General features: G+C 36.8%; 1 protein-coding gene across 5 annotated transcripts in view; it reads right to left on the bottom strand.

The window, feature by feature from the left end:
• RYR2 (ryanodine receptor 2) overlaps nucleotides 1–19711 on the bottom strand; it is a 431008-nt gene that overhangs the window by 409930 nt on the left and 1367 nt on the right. For 4 of the 5 annotated variants that reach the window (XM_074896823.1, XM_074896825.1, XM_074896824.1 and 1 more), the window contains exon 2: nucleotides 8224–8280. The exons of the other annotated variant lie outside the window; for it this stretch is intronic. In XM_074896823.1, the coding sequence (XP_074752924.1) occupies nucleotides 8224–8280 (57 nt within the window). The remainder of the gene's footprint in view (nucleotides 1–8223; nucleotides 8281–19711) is intronic. 5 annotated transcript variants of the gene reach the window in all.

Here is a 19711-nt window from a genome sequence, read left to right as displayed (position 1 = left end):
TAGACCTCAAGCCATATTCTGTGTCCCTGGGCACGCTACTTCATTTCCCCGTCCCTTCATCTCATCTCATCTCAGTGTTTCTCCATCTCGCCTATGCAGAGTCGATGCTCTTGCAGGCAGGAACTATGATTCACTGCACTTTTGCACAGTAGCATAGTGGCACCCTTGCCACAGCTGAGCCCTCCAGGCACTATGTAATAAAATCAATAATAACAATTAATTTTGTCCCTTGTTTCCTCTTCTATCCAACAGCTGTGATTTTTCCTCTGATAACTGAATACACAGTGTAGCTCCTCAGGTTTTGTCTCACTAGCAGAGAGATCCATTCTTCCCCTCTCCTCAGACCTACCTAGAATACCTTACCTCGTTCTTCAAGAAAGGCATAATAATTGGTTCTCTTTCTTCAAATTCTATACCAAAATTCATCTCATTCAGGTTTACTCTCATTACTAATCTAAGGCACCATATGCTATTTCAAACCCATAAGTTAAGGAAGTAAGAGGTAAATACAAGTATTTCAGAAATAAAATATGAATGTTACATGGAAAATTGTATTATCCATATGTATTTATTATATCTTATCAAACAAAAGAGTGACAAGACGTACCAGTCTGAACACAGAGCAGATCCTTCACTACAGATTGGGATCTCTGACAATGGTTTAAATTATTTCAATAGATTCCTATCGACATTAAACACAGTAAAATGCTCAGAAAAAACATTCATGTACTTTCATCCACACTCGTACACACACACACCCACACAAGCAGTCAAGAGTCCAACAAAGCCAGAGCTCTTTTGGCGAGATAGACCTCAAAGCAAAATTAGTGTTTGCTGCCAGCACCAGTCATTAACAGTTTCTTTTTGTCAGTCACTTAAATACTGCAGCATGTATTGCTAGACAGCAAATACAAGTCTTCACCGTGTAACCATCCTTAACATGACTTATTAAGAGTTCCCATTATGGATGCCTCACCTCTTGCAGAGTGGAGATCTGAAGGTGGAGAAATCACAGGCAACTTGTGCCATTTTAAATGAGTCCAGACACTATATTTCTAGCAAAAGTAAAATTTGGGTTAAACCACGGGCAGGTTATCTACACTAGCATGTCACATTGCTACATTTGGTTGCTGTCACCAAGGCAGCACCACACAAGAAACATTAAAACATCTATCAAGATGTTAATGTCTTAGTATCATGTCTACCACTGAAACAGTGCCAAATATAGCCAGATTTGTTATAACTTGTCTGACAGTTTAGGGACCCCATCCTTAATCAGGAAACACTGACAAAAGAATTGCTCTGGTTTAGAGACCAAACTGTAAAACTTCCCTGTCTGCAGGTTGAAAGTCAGATTGTGACAGTTCATGAGCTGGACTTACACCAGTTCACACAGAGGAGCAAAATTCAGCTTTGCAAATGCAAAGTGATGCAGGATTTCTGTGCAACTATCTACACTCCAAGTATTTTTTTGCAAAAACCTCTTCAATGTTTATTTCTCTCAAATCAAAGGTGACTTCAACATTTCAAGTTTTATATCTTCTTATTTACTGAGATTTATAGAAATTCTTCTCTTTGTTCATTGAGGCCATCAAATTAATTGTGCTTTTTAATTACTCTGATAGTGATAAAAGATTTTACATACAATACAACCTAAATGATCTTTCATATAATTTTTTTCCTCTTACATTGGGCTCTCCTTTGAAGTGAGTTATATAGCATCTATGTACTGCTCTTAAAAAGATTGTTTTCTTTAAATTTAAAAGAGCATAATACAGCTTTACATTCTCTATGAAGAATGAGTACGACCAGACTAGAAGAGGGAAAAAAAAAAAAGGAACATCAACAAAAAAAGTATCCTTTAACATTAAAATTCCCAAAGAGGTTGGAAGGTAGCTTCCTAATTAGAAATAAGTTTTTGTATTTCTTTCTCATCTTGTTTCTGGAAAATAAAAAAGGAATTATAAGACCTTTTGACACATACAACACCCAGTGTCCAGAGTTGGAATAATGGAGAGAATTTGACTGACTGAATGAGAATTCAGATCCTCCAAGAGTACTCTAATCACTGACCGTTTTAAATCTGATGTCAACAATTTTTCTTTATGAAGTTCTTCTAAAAGGGTACTTTTACTCATCATCAAAAAATCCTGCAGTCATTATATATAGTTCAGTTCATGCTGTCATAGAAAGTTCATGCTATCTTGCCTGGACCAATATAGATTCTAAAACTATTGACAATCCCTGAGATGAGACAGGCTGAACTCAAGAAACCACTTTTTTCTTTCCTCTCTACATGGACAAACACTGGAATAAATTGCCCTGAGATGCTGTGGACTCTGCATCTGTGGAGATGTTTAAAAGCTAGATGGACTAGATGATCCCAAGAGACCCCTTCCAACCTCAGTGATTCTGTGAGAAACCCAAAAAAAGTGCCAAGTGTTGTGTTAATAATTATTTTAACTATTCAGACTTCATTAATCACCAGAAAAACCCTGGTGCAATTAAAACACCTGCTCAGTGCCCAGGAGCAGCCAAAATCAGCAGGAAAACAATGATGGTTATAATTATTTGGATTTAACATTTCTGATCAATCAGTTTCCAGGCAATTTATAGCAAGAGGAATGCAACTTCAAGTTATAGATGGAAATTTGGGGATGAATACACACACTGATTCACATTTTAACAAATTCAGGTTTAGCAGTAGAAGAAGATACAGTGATTATGTGTCATCAGTTCAGCTGAGGGTTTTTTTTTTATACCTAAAGAGGGATCTGAGGGTTGATTTATTTTCCACCAACATTGTACTTAAACTTCCTCTTCAGAGGATGAGCTTCCAGAAATCAGAAGCCACATCTCCTTGGCCAAAGTGCTGTCAGACCACATTCTCTTCCTAGTAATGAAAACATATTTTGTGATAGGACCCCCATCTTCACTCATAATCACCAATACTCATGGAGGCGCTTTCTACAGAGATTCTCAACCAAATATCAGGATAGAGGGGCAAGAGGTAATTAAAGATTAAACTGATTAAATATTTCAAAGAGCCCAAATTCCTTAAGCAACAAGTAGCCTGAATCCATTATACTTGTTCCACAATTGATCTTTACAAACTCTCTGTAGCTAAACAAAGCAGCACTTAATTTTTCACAGTTGCCCAGACTTTACTATCTTACAAACCCTCCCATCAGATTTCCCTCTACCTGATCCAAAGAAAAAGCTGAGCCAGAAAGAAAAATGAATACCAGAATATTTTTGTTTTAAAATCGATCCATATTCAAGTGAAATACTTTGGAGAAGTCATAAATCATTACTTTTCTCGTGCTTTATAATTGTCTTCCAGGAAAAAAAAACCAACAACCTTTTCATTCTTCATCTTGCAAACTCTAAAACTGAAAAATTGCATGGTTCGTCTCCTGTGTTTAACCTGGTTTGACAACAAAACCATGCCCGCTGAGCTGTGCAGTTAAATGCACTGAAATGTAACAGAAAAAATGCAACAGAATTTCCAACGCCCAGAGTCTAAAGGACAAAAAAATTGAAGAGGGGAAAAAAAAAAAATAATTAAAGAACAAAAAAAAGTTCAGTAAAAATCTGTCAAGAGACTCAGTGGTTTGATAGCTCCTGTAAGCAACCTTAGTAACCTAACATGCTGTTAAAAACAAACAAACAGAACTCAAAACCAAACACACATGCCCCAATCTAAAAATAATCCTTCTCCACAAGAATTTTATTTTAAATTTTTATAATTTAAAAGAGTACTGGAGAGGGGGGTTCCACGTTGCAATTTGTACCAGAATTTCATAGATGTCATGTTGACTAATGAAATTCTGGGGTTTCAACCCCAAGCCCCAAATTAAGGTTGACATATGGGTGATTCCCACAGCCCTTCACAAAGGGGGGTGAGTTTGCCTTTAGGCTTCCCTCCAGGGTGCAGCGGCCTGGCAGGGAGAGCCGTTGGGTAAATGAGCCCCGGGTGTCTGCATTAAGTAACCAAGGGTCAGGTGTCCCACTGAGGGGTAAAAGCTGGGACCACTTGCAGGCAGGGGCAGTGTCTGTCTGTGAGGTAGATGCACTTCGCAGAGTTTCCTGTTGGGGAAGGACCTCCCGCCTCCCTGGAACTGGGCTCCAGTCAGGTCTGGCTTCTGTAAACGTGGGGTGTGTAGAGATTCAGTATGTGGCTTCCTTGGTCTTATGTGTTTGGTTTGTTGGCTTGGTTGTCTCCCATCCCTTCTATGGGAGACTGCATTTCACCATTTATTCCACCCATCGTTGGTCATGTGGTGGTGTTGTTGGGGTCAGTGGGATTGATGTTGATTATGTATAATCTGACTGACTTCTTTGTACCCCCAGTGCTCACCCATGTACTGACCCTTTCATATCAAATACAATCTGGTTATTGGTTCATCTTTATGCTGGCTGTGTCCTTTATGCCAGGCCTGATAACTGGCAAAACAACTGATCAGGTGGAAATGATACTTCTACCAGCTCATCTTTAATAACATTCTGTTTTTCCCCTGGATCATCTTGTAACAGCAGCTTTTCTCAACCTCCAGAGTCAGTTCATGAGCATCACGTTGTGATGCATCAATTACAGTATCTTTTCAATTGACATACTCATGAATTTCAAAAGATCATGATGGACTTTGTGCACATTTCAGCTACAAAGGCTTCCCCTCTGCAATTATTAATGTTCTGAGGCATTGGGCTAATCACAATACACTTGTTTTTGTATTCTGTTTGCCTCTACTACTTGTTAAATACTGTCTGAACATACAGCATATAAAATCCAATCCTTGGCACAAATGACTGAATCTGCAAACAACAGTTAAGACAACTAGCTATCATCTCTAGATAAACTCTTAAAAGAATACTATTGAAATAACAGAAGTTACCCAACCATAACCTCGTGAATTCTAACATTGCTGACTGATGACACTTTCTCATTTGAATTCTCTTATACATCCAATGAAAGAAATAGTCCTTGGCTACCAGGAGGTGTGAACTCAGAATTTTCTGTTAGCACTGAAGTAAAAGGTTCACGTTTCTAGCTGAACCTGCCAAAAAATTGTCAGGTAGAATGAGAGAACTGCCTTCCATAGACCAAAGAGTCTGATAGGAGAAACACAACTCATTCCAGACCCGCTTTCTCTTGCTGCTGAGAAATTTAAAGCTAGTGCAATGAAAAGTCAATGGAGAATGAATTTATCCTGGAAGTCAGCACCAATTCTGATCTGTTTTTTATCTTGCAAGAGTGGAGTGATGGAAATCTCTTCTGCAACATGGTTTCCCTCACCTCATAAAGCATGAAAGAAAAACCAGAAGTAGTCAAGTCCACCCAAATTCTTTTCTGTTCCCTGACCCAAACATTAAACCACTTTTCAGCAACACATGTCCAGCCTTTAAAAATGTATTTATTTATTATTTTAATATACTGTACTTCCTTACTGAGGAAAACAAAATAGAGACTAGAGCTTACCTTTTACCTTGAGGAAAAAACTAAACAGAATTTCCCAGGACAAATAAAAGGTATGCCTCCTGCTTGCCTGAATTTTAAAAAGCAAAGGTTAACTGCAAAAAAACAAGCTGAAAAGCCACAAGAATCTTAAAAAAACAGAAAGTATTAAGTAACACATAAATGCAGTTTCCATCTCCCCTATAATAAATATTACAGTGTTAAAATATTTTAAAATATTTATTTATCCATAGCCAAAGAAAAAAGTGTGATAAACTGTATTTTTAAAAGCTTAAAACTACAGTGACTTTAAGATGTTTACAATGCTCTTATCTCTTTAGAGTATAAAATCCTTAATATGAAAATTTAATTTAAAAATAATACTAAAGTAAAATCAAGAAATATGTTACCCTTTACTTCTGCAAGAGAACAAAACACTGTATACCAGTAGGTCAGTTCTTTTAAAAGAGGGCAAGAGGTTGTTTATACAGTGTTCTATTTTTCTCATCATCATCTTCTTCCAGAAAAGGCGACTGCCATTTAGGGCTCACCCCTCCAGCTCTTCATAAGAAAGAGATGTGTTTTTGAAACAATCTGAAGTTTGAAAACATGTTTCAATTCCAGATATGGGTTAATTTAGACACAAAACCCCCAACATACATAAATCACTACAAACACCAAATATGAATCAGCAACAAGAAAAACAGAAGAAACTAGCAAATACCACCTATTTTCAAGCAAGTATCAATATTTGTGATTTTCCTTCTTCACATGAATTAAATCCTGCATTTAAGGAAAAAAATGCAAGTGCTATACAGCATTTAAAGTAAACATAGTCATGAGACCATCATTTGTAATATTTCTGATAACATAGAAGCCTCTGGACAAGACAACTGGGAAATGATGAATACTGTAGAATGAAACATATGCAAGGCTGCACAGAAGGTTTGGTTCTGTGTAGGGAAAATCCAGTAAGCATGAAGAGACTATAGACTATTTCAGGATGAAATAAGCTGGAAAAGGACTTTTACAAGATACTGCCATGCAAATCATGTGTAACCAAAAACTGGTTGAAGATCTTTCCATTTAAGCCTTTCAGTTGTACTGTAATCCAGAAGTTGAAGTGCTAGAGTAGGCAGAGTTGAAAGTAAAGTTCTGAATGTTCTTATGCCTATATATTTTCTCACTACATATTCTGCCACATTTCAAGTGCAAGGTAAATTATTCTGATGAAACTTAGAAAACTAAGAAACCTATTTTACTATTTACCTGCTCTCTACAACGAGCCTGAAACTGTGCATAACTTTCCCTATTTCACAATTACCACAGTTAACACATGAGGCTGAAAGAACACTAGTGCACAGTGAGAGCTCAGTTCCATGAAGTGCTGATATTCCCAAAATAGGCTTTAGTGAGGCTTGCAGACACCAAATAAAAATCACAAGAAAACTTAAGATGTGACAAGATAGTTTCTTACCTTGAAGTATAATTGAACCTTTCTTCAATAACTAAACAAAAGCAATTGTACCCACCTAAAAGTAAAAGCTTCAAGACAAGACAGATCTTCCAGTCTTGTAATACAGATAGAGTAAGAGAAATAAATAGGAAAAATAAAGTTTTCGTATGTATCAAGCACCTAAAAAGCAGTACTGCCCCACAGCATATGTGATCTCCTGAGTAAATTAAACAGTATATATAATCTCAAATGCAAATTAAAACTGCCTTTGGGTTCCACGATTGACATAATAAAATTTATGCTGGACACATAAAAAGCACACTGTTAACACAAATTAAAAATGCTATCCTGCAAGAATTGACATTTAGCTTCTTAACAAAGACTTCAGGGAGACTTATAAAAAAAACAGAATCTAGTTTTCTTCTCAGAAAACAGAAACATATGACTGATTATTACTTTTGATGAACTGGACAAGATGGTACATCTGTGTGGCAAAGGTGGAACAGTTCACCAGCAATGAGACGTCAGTATTTTGAAGGACAGTTAGTAATGCATACACATTTTTAAACTAATTGTGTAAAAGCCAGGTCACACAGTTTTGGTGCATAAACAAGATAAATATTAATTATGCTTAAAATGACAGACAAGGCGATGCATTCGACACATTTAGGCCATTATATACAACAGCGCACAATTCTATTAGTTTTTGATTCAGCTCTGGTTAAAATCTAGAGGTTTGACATTAGGATCGGTAAGAACAGAAGTGACTTTAAAAAATACATAGCCATATAGACAAGGGTCCTTGCAGCCACGGACCAGCAGAGCAATTCATAAAAAGTTTAACGGATGCAGAGTAGATTATTCTGCTAGGTACCGTTCTAGTATCAATTTACTGACATTCTGATTGCGATATAATTTAAGCAATAGGTAAGAGACAGGTTTTATTGAAGCATCCTTTCTAATATAGGATTTGTTTTTAGGCTTCTGGCCAAAAAAAATATATTTGTACCGTATTTTCTTGTAATCTTTTTCTAATAAAATAACCATTAACAACCTGTTATACCAACCTGCCTGTTCTATTTCTTTCTTTCATTAAAGTGATTTATTCCTCAGGCAGGGAAAAGAGATCCAGCTAAAAATTTTAAAAGGAATATAAGGATTTTTTCAGCAGATTACTCTGTTTAAAGGTAGACAATAAGTTTACAAACCCATTTCACTCACAGAGCCCCTCATTTCTCTGCCCCTCCCAATAAAACAAATTACTAGGGTAGAACCACTAATAGCAAACCATAACTTTTGAATAAGAACTTACTACAACAAAGTGCGCTTCCCAAGCTCTAGATGTGGTTCCAATTGTCAAACTGTAATTCTGTAACAGACATAAATCATCATGAAAAACCTCACTCATCAACAGGAAGTCACATAGGTACATAAAGAAGAAGTAATTTTGTTAGCATTCACACTCCCACACAGTTCACTACCCAGTTAAACTCATTCCTTCACTGAATGTGTGTTCTGCCCCATGTTAGTTTATTCTGTTAGTAAATCAAAAAGTGCAGCAAGGCCTTCCTACAGAAATGCAAATGCCATGCATGGAAACAAATCTCCCCTATCAAGTCCTGGAAGTTGAGCATTTCTCACACACTATATTAATTGGACTACTTCACAGGCTTACAGCTTCAGAAAACTGATACAGTAACCCTCACCTAGAGGTTTTCTCAGAGTCAGCAGAACCCACCCACCTCTGTGCAGGCAGCCAGAGCGAACAATTCCTGAAGCCAGGCACAGGACTTCTGCAGAGAGGTGATTTACCAACTCTGAGGGGCAGACCCCGAAACAAATTGGTTTGGAAGGGAAGAATACTGTCACTGATGGTCTTTTATCTTTGCAGCTGTCAAGTAAAAAATAAACTGTAGAACGAAAAGCAGAATCAAAAATGGGGATAAACAGAAAGTGTCTAATTCTGCTTCACTAACAGATTTATAGTGTAAGGAAAGAAGAGAAACTTCAGCTGCATTGCAGCTGACATACAAATTGTAAGCTAAAATTCAGCTGGAAATCTCAAAATAAAAAATACAATATTCTCTGACATTATCAGAATAAAGTGTCGACATTGCAGTTTGATATACCTTTAAACCACATTCATTTAGTTCTCAGCAGGTTGAAACAGGTATGAAAATTCCTAAATCAGAAGAAAAAAATCCAAACACCTGCATTCTCAGTTGTCTGTAGTCAAGAAATGGTTGTAAATATTTCAGTATTTAAAAATGCAGTATACAGTTTTTATTGAATTGAGCCAAACATTTCACCTAGACAAAGATACCTTTAGAAACAAAAGTCTAATTCTCACTACTTAATTACTCTTATTTTTTCCCCTCCCACTCCATGGAAAATGAAAGCGTTTCTTTTTGTGTCTAAACTCAGCATTATATTATGCTTTCCACACAAAAAGCATCTACTTTATTTTGGAGAAAAGCCAGGCAACAAGCTGTGCCTCTAAAGAGGACGACAAAGCTCACCTATGATATTTGACATCCTTCCCTCCTACGTTCTATCCCTCTCCCTTCCTAGACAAATTCTGTTAATTTGAAATTAAGGATTTTGGAGTCCTTCAGCTCAATGAGCTGAAGCTTTCCAGAGGTCAAGCATGCAGTGGAAAAGGAAAAAGAAAATGCAGACTAATCATATATCAATACAAACAATGTAGAGAAACACATATTGCTGAAGTTCTCGTGATAACCTCTCCTACTTAGTAAACTTGATGTGGCATTTTCAGTACATTTAGTTTCTTGTTCTGAGAGAGGATAAAATAAAAAAAACCTTGACCTTTGTCAGATCAAGAAAGAAATTAAAAAGAAAAAAATCCAAATTTAAGAGCCCCCTTCAGGAAAAAACTTTCTACAAATTTGAATGAATGCTCAAATACATCACTGAAGACAACAGCAAGTTCTGCCACAGGCTTAGGTTGAAGCCGTGTCAATCTTTAAATCATGAAGAGCAATCAAACCCAATACCAGAAGACAGGGATCTCAGTGGCTGTGACAAGAAAAAAGAAGAATGAGAGGAACTAAACAAAAAGTTTTGGACTCAGAGGTTGAAAGTCTGAAGAAAAACAGCTTCAAATGAACCAGCAGACAGCACACAGAACAAATGCTGTAGTCTCCTTGCATGTGGTACTGCTAACAGATTTCAGAAATGGACTTGGAGGCATAACAAGTAATATTCTGAAACTACCCAGAATGCAACAGCATTTCTTCTACATGATTTCAGGAACCTTCTCATATAAAAACACAATTTACAGAATGTTTCTACAAGAACCCTGGTCAGCTCAAAATGGAGATCACACCTTCACTGATTAATCCCTTTTTTTTTTTTGCAAGCTTTAAGATTCTTCTTTCATCAAAATACCAGGATCAAAAGTAGTAACTTTTTAAATATTCACTACATTAGACATACTAAAAGTGATTAAAGAGTAAATAATGGCTGACATACCTGACCAAGCAGTCAGACGATCATGCCAAAACCTACTCAAAAACATCTCAGTATGTGGATCATTAGTTCACAAGCCTACCCTTCAGAAATTCAGTCAGTGATGGAACACCTACAGAATTTGAGAAGTTTTCTGGATTTACCTATGTAGCTATCACACTCCTGCAACTACTAAATACTAGACTAGCACATTTGTTCTCAGAAGCTTTTCAAGAGGACTTGCTACATAATTCTAACACAAGAAATTAGGCAGACTTCTTTTGTACACACCAATAAATACAACTCTTATTCGTGTTACCCTTACTATTACAGCATCATGGTTAGATCTGTGATGGTACTGCTTGATGGATTCTTTGCCTCAACAATCCCACTTCAGTAATGTTACCTAACATTTTGGGCCCTGAAAATTCACACAGTGTTATTTGCACAGACTTTAATCTCCATAAATTCCTTTATTAAGAGAGTTAGATCTCTTCAGCCACAGTTGCTATGATAGTTCTCATGAACAAATCGTTTCACATCTGCATGAACACAACACTGCGGTTCCTTCAGCTGCATCTGCTAGTACACGTCAAATTATGAGACAAGTCTTTGCTTTCTTTAAGTGTCAACTGGGGGGGGGGGGGGGCATAATTTATTTAATACAAGTTTTTAAAAGAAGATTAATCCCACTCTTTAGCAGTGAAGGGCTATTAAATTACCTGTAACACCAGATGAAAGGTTATCTCCAGCCCCATTTTGTTCTTAGCAAGTATTTTCCTGCACCACATATTGTGAATTTTTTTACTTTTCTGATGCATGGAAAAGGGGATACACATTCCATCTCCCTGGTACTTGCAACAAGACCGCATAAATGCTCATAACTCTCTGTGCATTAGCATTGCAAAATCTACTTCATAAAAGTACAGAAAATAGTCAAAAATATGAAGTCACATGACTGATGCTTATTTTCAGTCTAATACACAGTGTTAGAACCAGACAGCATTATCATGACTGTTGTAGGGCTAAAGGATTCTTTTATCCATCTGTACAGGTATTTAGGTGGCTGCTGTCACCACTGGAACCAAATGCTTTAACAAAGACTGCTTCAGGATGAAGACCTTGTGTCCATACAGGGAGGTTTAGTCATCTAGCTTGAGCTTAGCATGTCTCCGCTAGTTCTAATGAAATTATTCCACTTTGCAATAAGAAAAATATATACACCATAGGTGATTTTTCAACTGTTTATCAGCATGGCTGTACATCAGTATCATGTACAATTAGTACCAATTAGCAGTCAGTGAATCCATCTACCCAGAAGTTTACCGAGTCTTAAGCAGACCTATCCAATTACCTAGGCTTACTTTGAACACTCTTCAAATTCCATTCATTCCTCCACCTAAATTCCTATATAAGGAATTATACTTGGCCATCACAGGAAAGGAAGATGCTTATAAACCAAGGGAAATTATCTGGCATGTTCAGCAAAGGAAGATACCTTCCTCTTTTCCCTTTATCCTTTTATGAAACAAAAGAATGCATCCCACATCAAGCCCACGCAGTTGTTTTTTCCAGCTTTGACTGGTTTGGAAGGAAGAAATACAGCTGTAATAGACAGCCACTTCTGGGTTGATTCCATTAACACTGCATCACTTTCTGGCAATCCCCAGGAAAACTCACAGACAGCCAACGCAAATGTTGTGTTGCTTCCTTCCATCATATCTTTGAAAGAAGGATTTAAGCAGGGACATTCTTCAAATTCAGGGCACAGTTTTCACAGTAGGATTCCAGAGAGTTTTCACAGAGGTACAGAGACAGGTTGTGACAGCGTTCAGCATTTGGTTCTGCCAGCTCATATCCACCAGATATTGCTTCCCACAGTCAAGTAAAAAACAATCAAGTAATAAAAGTATGTTGTTATACAGCATTAATTACTCTGAAATCCTCCAAGAAGCTGCCTCATGAAATGTAAAGATCTTGTTACTCCTTCTTTGTGGTCCTACAGTGTTCAGAACATGAACAAAACCAAATCATACAAAAACCTGTCCTGCTCTAAAATGTTCTGCATTTTAAAAATTAACTGATCCATACATCTTATAGAATGATACCTTGTCAAATTTTGCCAAAGTCCCTCTGGGAAGTCTACTGCATTACTAGGTAACCTATTATATTTCTAATTTTCTTCAAGTACATGGCAATTATAAGGAAGTCATTCCTGACTATGATAAACATTAAAGTACGCCACAACACTGAAAGAGTGAACCCATCTTTTTCTTTCAAATTTAATGTAGCTGCTAGTTTGAATGCTCCTATAAACACACTAATATTACTGTAAAACTGACCATTATAGCATTACATTTAAACAGAAATTGTAACTGTCAAATAAGTTAATACAGCTCACATTATAGTACCCTACCTGTCATATCTTTCACTTTCCAAACAGTAGGCACATAGCTAATAGTTTGTTTTTATTAAGCAATTCTGGGAAGCTAAGCAAAGCTTCTACTAAATTACATCTGTTCAAATCCATAACTGAGTAACGTATAATCGAGCTCTAGAAATGTATTTGAACGGTTTAAACCCTTCACCTGACAAGTTACACCACCATTACTACGTAAAAAATGACACAGAAAAGCAAGAGTTCTTTTATAAGTGAAAACATAATTAGTTAATGAATCTCACACTCATTAACAATGGAGTGCAGCATAGAACTATACTGCAGTAAAAGCACATGGGAATTCCTGCTAGTCTTTGTTAGGAAACTGGGGTGACCTTTTCTGTGATGATATTGCAGGCAGTGGCTGCCCTTAAGTTGCTCAATTTTTACATCAAGAACAAAGAAATACCACTGCTCTGCCCCTGATGGGCACAGAATATTGCAGTAAGCTCTGCATTGCTGTGGTTGCCTTTAAAAGGCTTAAACTCTATCTAGACTAACTCCTTTATGCCTTTTCTCATTTACCGAGACGCATCAAGCAACAGGCAGCCTCTTCAAGAAGCCTTCCATACACGGAGTGGTATAGACAACACAGCCAGGCATGGCTTAAGTGCCGTACACTTGCAAAACACAGCACAGGTTTTAGAAGAATACAGACCAGAGACAGAAAATCATGCCAGGCTATCCTTACTTTACTATTGGGAGAAATTCCAGGGTGTAACTGTTAAAGTGCTCTGTTCTCGCTTCTACTTGACCACAGTTAAGATTTAAAATGGGTGTTTTCAAGCTGTCTGAAGGACAAAGTAACAGGATTCACATTCCAGCTTTCAATAAAAGGAAATGCATTACTCTTAAGTTTTTATCATTTTATTTGCCACATTTTATAGAAATGTCTATTAAAGCTTTTTAATCTAAATAAGAAAAATCACCGATGGGACAGTAGCACTAGAAGTCTGCCTTGGCTTTTACTTCTCCAGTCATTTTACTAGTTTGGCTTTTGGTGGTTTTGGTGGTTTGGGGTTTTTTCACTTCTTGTTCTTCAGAAAAATTATGCCCTCTTCTTCGTGCTTCAGAATAACATTAATATTACTTCAAGAATTTATGCTATGAGTACAAGTACATACCAACAAAGGAAAAGTTAGACCAAAAGAAATCGCTATAACACATGCACAAATTTGAACAAAATATAAGAAAATAAGAGTGCTCAGATTACGTACTTCATTAGCTACTGCCTCTATTTCCCTGTGCTCAATGCTCTAGCAGAAGATTCAAACCAAGTAGCTCAATAAAGGCAGCACTCAGCTTCTGGTAGCTTCATACGTCCATAAGAATTTGCCACTTAAGAGATACAGAACTTCCGTCACAAAGAGGAGACCACTGTTCAGAGATGAAGTCTGGAATGGTATTAACAGGTAAACATTACCCATCCACCCTTAGAAATTACTGCTCTTGAGGATGTATTCTTTCCAGGAACTGTCTACCTGAAATCAGTAGCAAAATTCTTGTTGATGATGGACAAAAGAGCAAGCCCCTCACCAATATAAAATACAAACAGAAAATCGCTGTAATTTTATTTGTACATTAGTACCATGAAAGAGACAGCCATCTCCAGAAATTCATGGAGCTTAATTTTTCAGAAGTGATGCACTAAGGGATTTATCACATAAGCCATAAAGAAAAATCTCCTAACAGCATCATAGCTAGGAACAATTTCAATCAGAAGACTGAATCTTCCCATAGACTTTTGTTTCAGGAACAAACTTGCATGTACACTGGAACAACTATTATGTGCACATTTCTAGCCACTCTGCCTGCAAAGTCTGGATATGAAATCCTGGTTATGGTTAAATCAATAGTTCTGCCCTCAAAGGGATCAGAGTTTCACTCTTGAGGCCTTAAACGGTGCTTTACAGCGGTGACCAAGAGACCCATCAAAACTGACATATGCTAAGAGCAAATATTTCTTAAAAAGGTTCATTTGACTAATGGATTTATTTTAGCTATTCTTATCAACACAATATATAACAGTAAATGTGTGGTATATATGTATGACAATTAAGCAGAACTCCATTCTGTGAGACTTCTATATAGCGTTTGCAAGTATTTGCTAATGAGTAAAGAGCTATTACTTCTTTTGTGCACAAGTTAAGAAAAAAAATTTAGATAGCCAAAATATAGAAAATACATTGCTGACTTCTTCCATCAATCACAATTAAAATCTCAACAACCACAGCAAGGAAAAGTTAAAATTCTCTCATTCACCCTGATAAAATGTGTTCATTTTACAGTTCAGTAAAGGTTATTTATGCACTAGTACTGACACCAAACAAAACAAATTCATGTCACAAGTTTTACTAGGAAATATAGGAATACATATACAGTTTCTGACTTTTCTGTCATCGACAAAAAGCCACGTCTACTTTTTCCAGTCAATTCAGGAAATTTAAACAAGAACCTAAGTATAATTCGAAAAGAAAACCAAAACTAACTCAGAGTTTTAACATGAAGCACCCGTAAGTATAAAAATCACATACTTCCTGGATGCAGCCCACTGTCAGTATTTCCCCACACAGTTTCCAATCTTTTACCTTGATTCAAAGAAACACTTCAACACATCCCTATCCCTGCGCCAGGAAGACTGGTGTACTTTCCTGAACTAGAATTCATCCTGTGCACTTTTCACACAGCTATAGAAGAGAAAAAACACCTTTACAATATGTTTGTAAGAACGTAGCATTCAGAGAAGTGAAAGGCAGACATAAACTCTTGAGACTCTTATAAATCTTGGGTCAGAAATTAACTGGAATTCTCTCTTTACAGTCTGTCCACAGTTCAAGTTCCTGCAATAGATTTTCCTCAGGCTTTCACAATACTAAAGAGCACCATGCATCAAGACATCTTCAGACACTGAAAGGAAGAGCAGCTCTCTGTCTCTCAGAACATTAGTCAATCAACTCACTGGGCTAGCTATAAACTTTCCTAGGAGAACAACTATTTGCTACAGAGCTTCCTCAGCCTCTTTCTCACACATCCAATAAAGACAACTTCCAGATGCAGAACACTGGACAAGAAAGTACACAGACCAGACAACCGATTTTATGCAGTAACATAATTTTAATGGTGGCATAAAATGTTTGTCAAACAATTTTGGTATAAAAAAATTTATATAGAAAATATTCACACGTAATTCCCAAATAAGAAATGGACTATGTGTCCTAGCTAAAACCTGTTCACTACAAACAGCCTGTCCAGCTCAATTCCAAAATAGAATTTGAGATCATATTCAGTGTCTGTACTGCAGTGCAGTGCCTTAGAGAGGAAGGTACAAATGCTGCAATCTCAGCCACGCCATCCCTCACATGAGCTGTTAAACAGTGGTCTCTTGTGCCAGTCCCTGGTGAATCTTCAGAAGTCACATACTGACAGGTACAAGAAATACTTTTTAAAATAAACAAAGGCTAGCCAAAGTGTTTTCCGTGTTCTTTCCTTCTAAAATTGCTCCCAGTATCCAAGATTGCTTTTAAGCATTTTCTTCAGTGTATTCTGGCAGCGGTGTTTGTATGTTTGATGACTGCAGTTACCAGAATCTAACATATTTCGATAAACCCCTTTAAAGATAAGCAGCATACAAAAAGCATTGAGGGATTTAAGAAAGAAAAAAATACTTTTTTTCTATTCTATTTCACTGAGAGATTCACATAACAATTCTTCTTATGTTTAGTTACTTATTTTACAATAATCTTCAGGTCTTGTTTTTCCAGGTTCCTTTTGTGTCCTCTAGTTCCACAGAATCTTCATTCAGGATGGCATCTAAGCATATGATTGTTAGTCAGATTTAAAATGACATTCATTGCTTAAATGCTGACATAATGAGAAATATCTGGAACAGAAGCAACTCTGGAATCACAGAATTCCTGTCCTTGAAATGTGACCAGTTACGTTCCTCATTTCAGGATGAAGAAAAATTTTCTGCCATAAACTCCATTCTTTTATTATCTGGAGTACTAAATCCCAGCATTGAGTGAATAAAAGCTTTTGCATGTCAAACATGAACACTAAATAATGTTTAACTTCATGTAAAAGTACTTTTCCAGCGATGGAAAGTACCGTTACACTTTTCTCTGACAGTCACACTCAGAACAATTAAGTCCACGTAGAAAATAAAGCAGCACAGACTATGTTCACACAAGCAAAAGATCCTATTTTACTGCAAGTTGCTGATTAAACAAATGAAAAAAAGCATCAGAAGAGAGCACACAGTAGAACATCAGCATTCCAATCTTTAACAAAAAGGGAAGAGATGAAAAGGAGACAACTCCAATGGACCTGGGGAAAATGTGCTGCTCACACTGATTACGCTTCCGATTTCTGACAGACATGGTAGTCTTCACTGTCTCAGAGGACAGTGAGAAAGACCATAACCCTGTCAGCCTTACTTTAGTGTGTCCTGGTGTTATCTCCTATGATAAACATCTAAAAGACCTGCCTCTAATTTAAGAAACTTCACAACTCCAGAGAACCATACATCCCAGCATCAGGAACATCACAAGATCAAATAGCTAAATTACGTATTTCTCATCACTTTTAGGTACATATCACTCCCAACATTCAGGACACCTTTAACCAATATAAGGGATATTCATAGGCAGTATTCTGTTGAAACAGTGCAATTGTTTTAACCCTATCATCAGCTCACCGCCTCATTCCACACAAAGGCCCTCCCTTATGTGGATTCTGCACAACAAAAAACAGTCCTTGCATGTGTGCATTATGGAAGGAGCCTATTCATTTAGGCAAAAACATTTTCTGTTCTCTCCGGAACTCTGAATTATTTTCACTCTGGTCAAATTACACAGTCAAAAAAAAAAAAAAGCAAACCCAAACAAACAAAACCCAAACAAAAAAACCCCAAAACAGTCATTTCTATATTGACTATAAATGTTTTAGATTCTTGATTGTAAAGACCAAACATTGAAAGTTTATTTCATACAAATCTTTCACCTTTCTAATACTAAAAAAAAAATCCTCTACAGAGAAGAAGTCCTTCCCAAACACAGAACTCCTGCTCCTCTTCACCCCTCTTGCACAGCACATGTGCATTCAGTGGGAGAAGTCAGGAGAATGTACCTCCAAGCCTAAAAAAAGGCTGCACATAATACAAGGTCATCTCCCCCTGGAACAGTCAGCAAAGTAATGAGGGAGAGCCCTGCCTGTGGAGAAGCATGTAATTCACAGGACTACAGAAGATTTCCTTGGGGAGAACTGAACTGTACAGAGCTGAATTCCAGTCTGTTCAAAAGTTATCTCAAACACTGCAAGGACTGATGCTTCCAGAAATCCAGGACATTAACAGGTTACATTCCCTTCTTGAAGTGACGTATGAAACTCAAATTGTTCCCAAAAGAAACAGAAACCCACTCTAGCAGCAAATTTCTAAGACAAAATGCATAACACCACCTTGTCAAAAAATAAGAAAAAAATAAAAGCATCGAATGAAGAAGAGAACTCATTAGGCAAATAGGAATGTGTGAAGACGGAAGGACACAGAAATTACCAAATCAACATGCAGATCGCAAATACAAATTCAGTTCAGTAGCTTAAAGTAAATAAAGGAATCTTTAAATTGAATAAAGTTTCATTATTTCTCTTTAAACATTAAAAGTAATATATTGTATTCACATTCCAGGGTAAACTCTAAAGATGGTACAGTAATTCTGAAACATCAGAAAGAGAACCCACAATTTTAAAAAGTTGATGAGGTCCTATCAAAAGAAGAAGATATGAAGAGCACTGTTTACATACAGTAGGCCTACAGATATTATCATTAAGGTATTCAAAGCACAGAAAGCTTTTTTGCTTGCATAAGGTATTCTTTTAAAAGTTCTGTTTTACCTACCAAACCATTTATGAATCCATCTGTCCCTAACTACTGTTTTAAAAATAAGTATCTAAAACCAGACACCACCCACACCAGGTAATACCAAATTTCCAGTGCTTTCTATCAATGCCATTCAGAAAGTTACACACACCTAATGGCTTTAGAGAATACTAATCCAAGCTTTCTAAGAACCGATAGAAGGAAGACTCCATCGAGGATGTGTCTTAAAGCAACTGACTTTTCCAAGTAATGGTCATCACTCTGACAAAGTGGAAGGAAGAGGGGAGTAGAAATCACTACTTAAATACAACTACAGATTAGAGATTCCAGACTTCACATGAAAAGGATTTTTCTCAGGCCTTTTTTTTATTTCACTACACAGAAAGTGTCCCCTGTGCCTCAGTTTACCATATCCAAGGTCATTTTACCACCAGTACAACATTCTTAAAAATATTTAAACTATTGTCTATAAGGCTGGGTTTGCTAAATCTGTGGTAAGCCTGATGCACGTTATCAGTAGTGCTATTTTACATAACGTGCTGCTGCTGTCAGGTGCTGTAGCTTAACATTACTGTATATGTGCAGAGCAGTATTAGCATGCTCACTGCTTCTCCTTCCCTATTAAGCATTCAGATAACAGCCCCTCCATGAGCTAAGCTTAACATTCAAACCTGCAGTAAGACTTGTCATTGTACAAGTCTTCCAAAAATGTTTACCAGTAAGAAGTACAAATAAAAAAATCCCCATAAATTGAGATGACAAATTATCTTTCAAGGAAGTATTTTCTGTTTTGTCTTTAGTGTTAGACAACACTACAACAGAAATCACATAACACTGAAAGAAAAAAAAGTTGCCAATCTTCATGCCACTGTTGCGTAACAGTTGTTTTCCCTGTAAAACCAGATTTTTCTAAGAATTCTCAAAACAACCAAACAAAAAAGAGTAAAAGGATAGATATCTATTATTTTACGGTTTCTGATTGAAATAGAAGATGACTGAGATCCAGGATTCACAATG

Source organism: Athene noctua, chromosome 1, assembly GCF_965140245.1.
Source record: "Athene noctua chromosome 1, bAthNoc1.hap1.1, whole genome shotgun sequence".
Taxonomy (NCBI): Eukaryota; Metazoa; Chordata; class Aves; order Strigiformes; family Strigidae; genus Athene; species Athene noctua.
The sequence above is the reverse complement of the archived record's forward strand: the minus strand, read 5'-3'. Positions and strand labels throughout refer to the sequence as shown.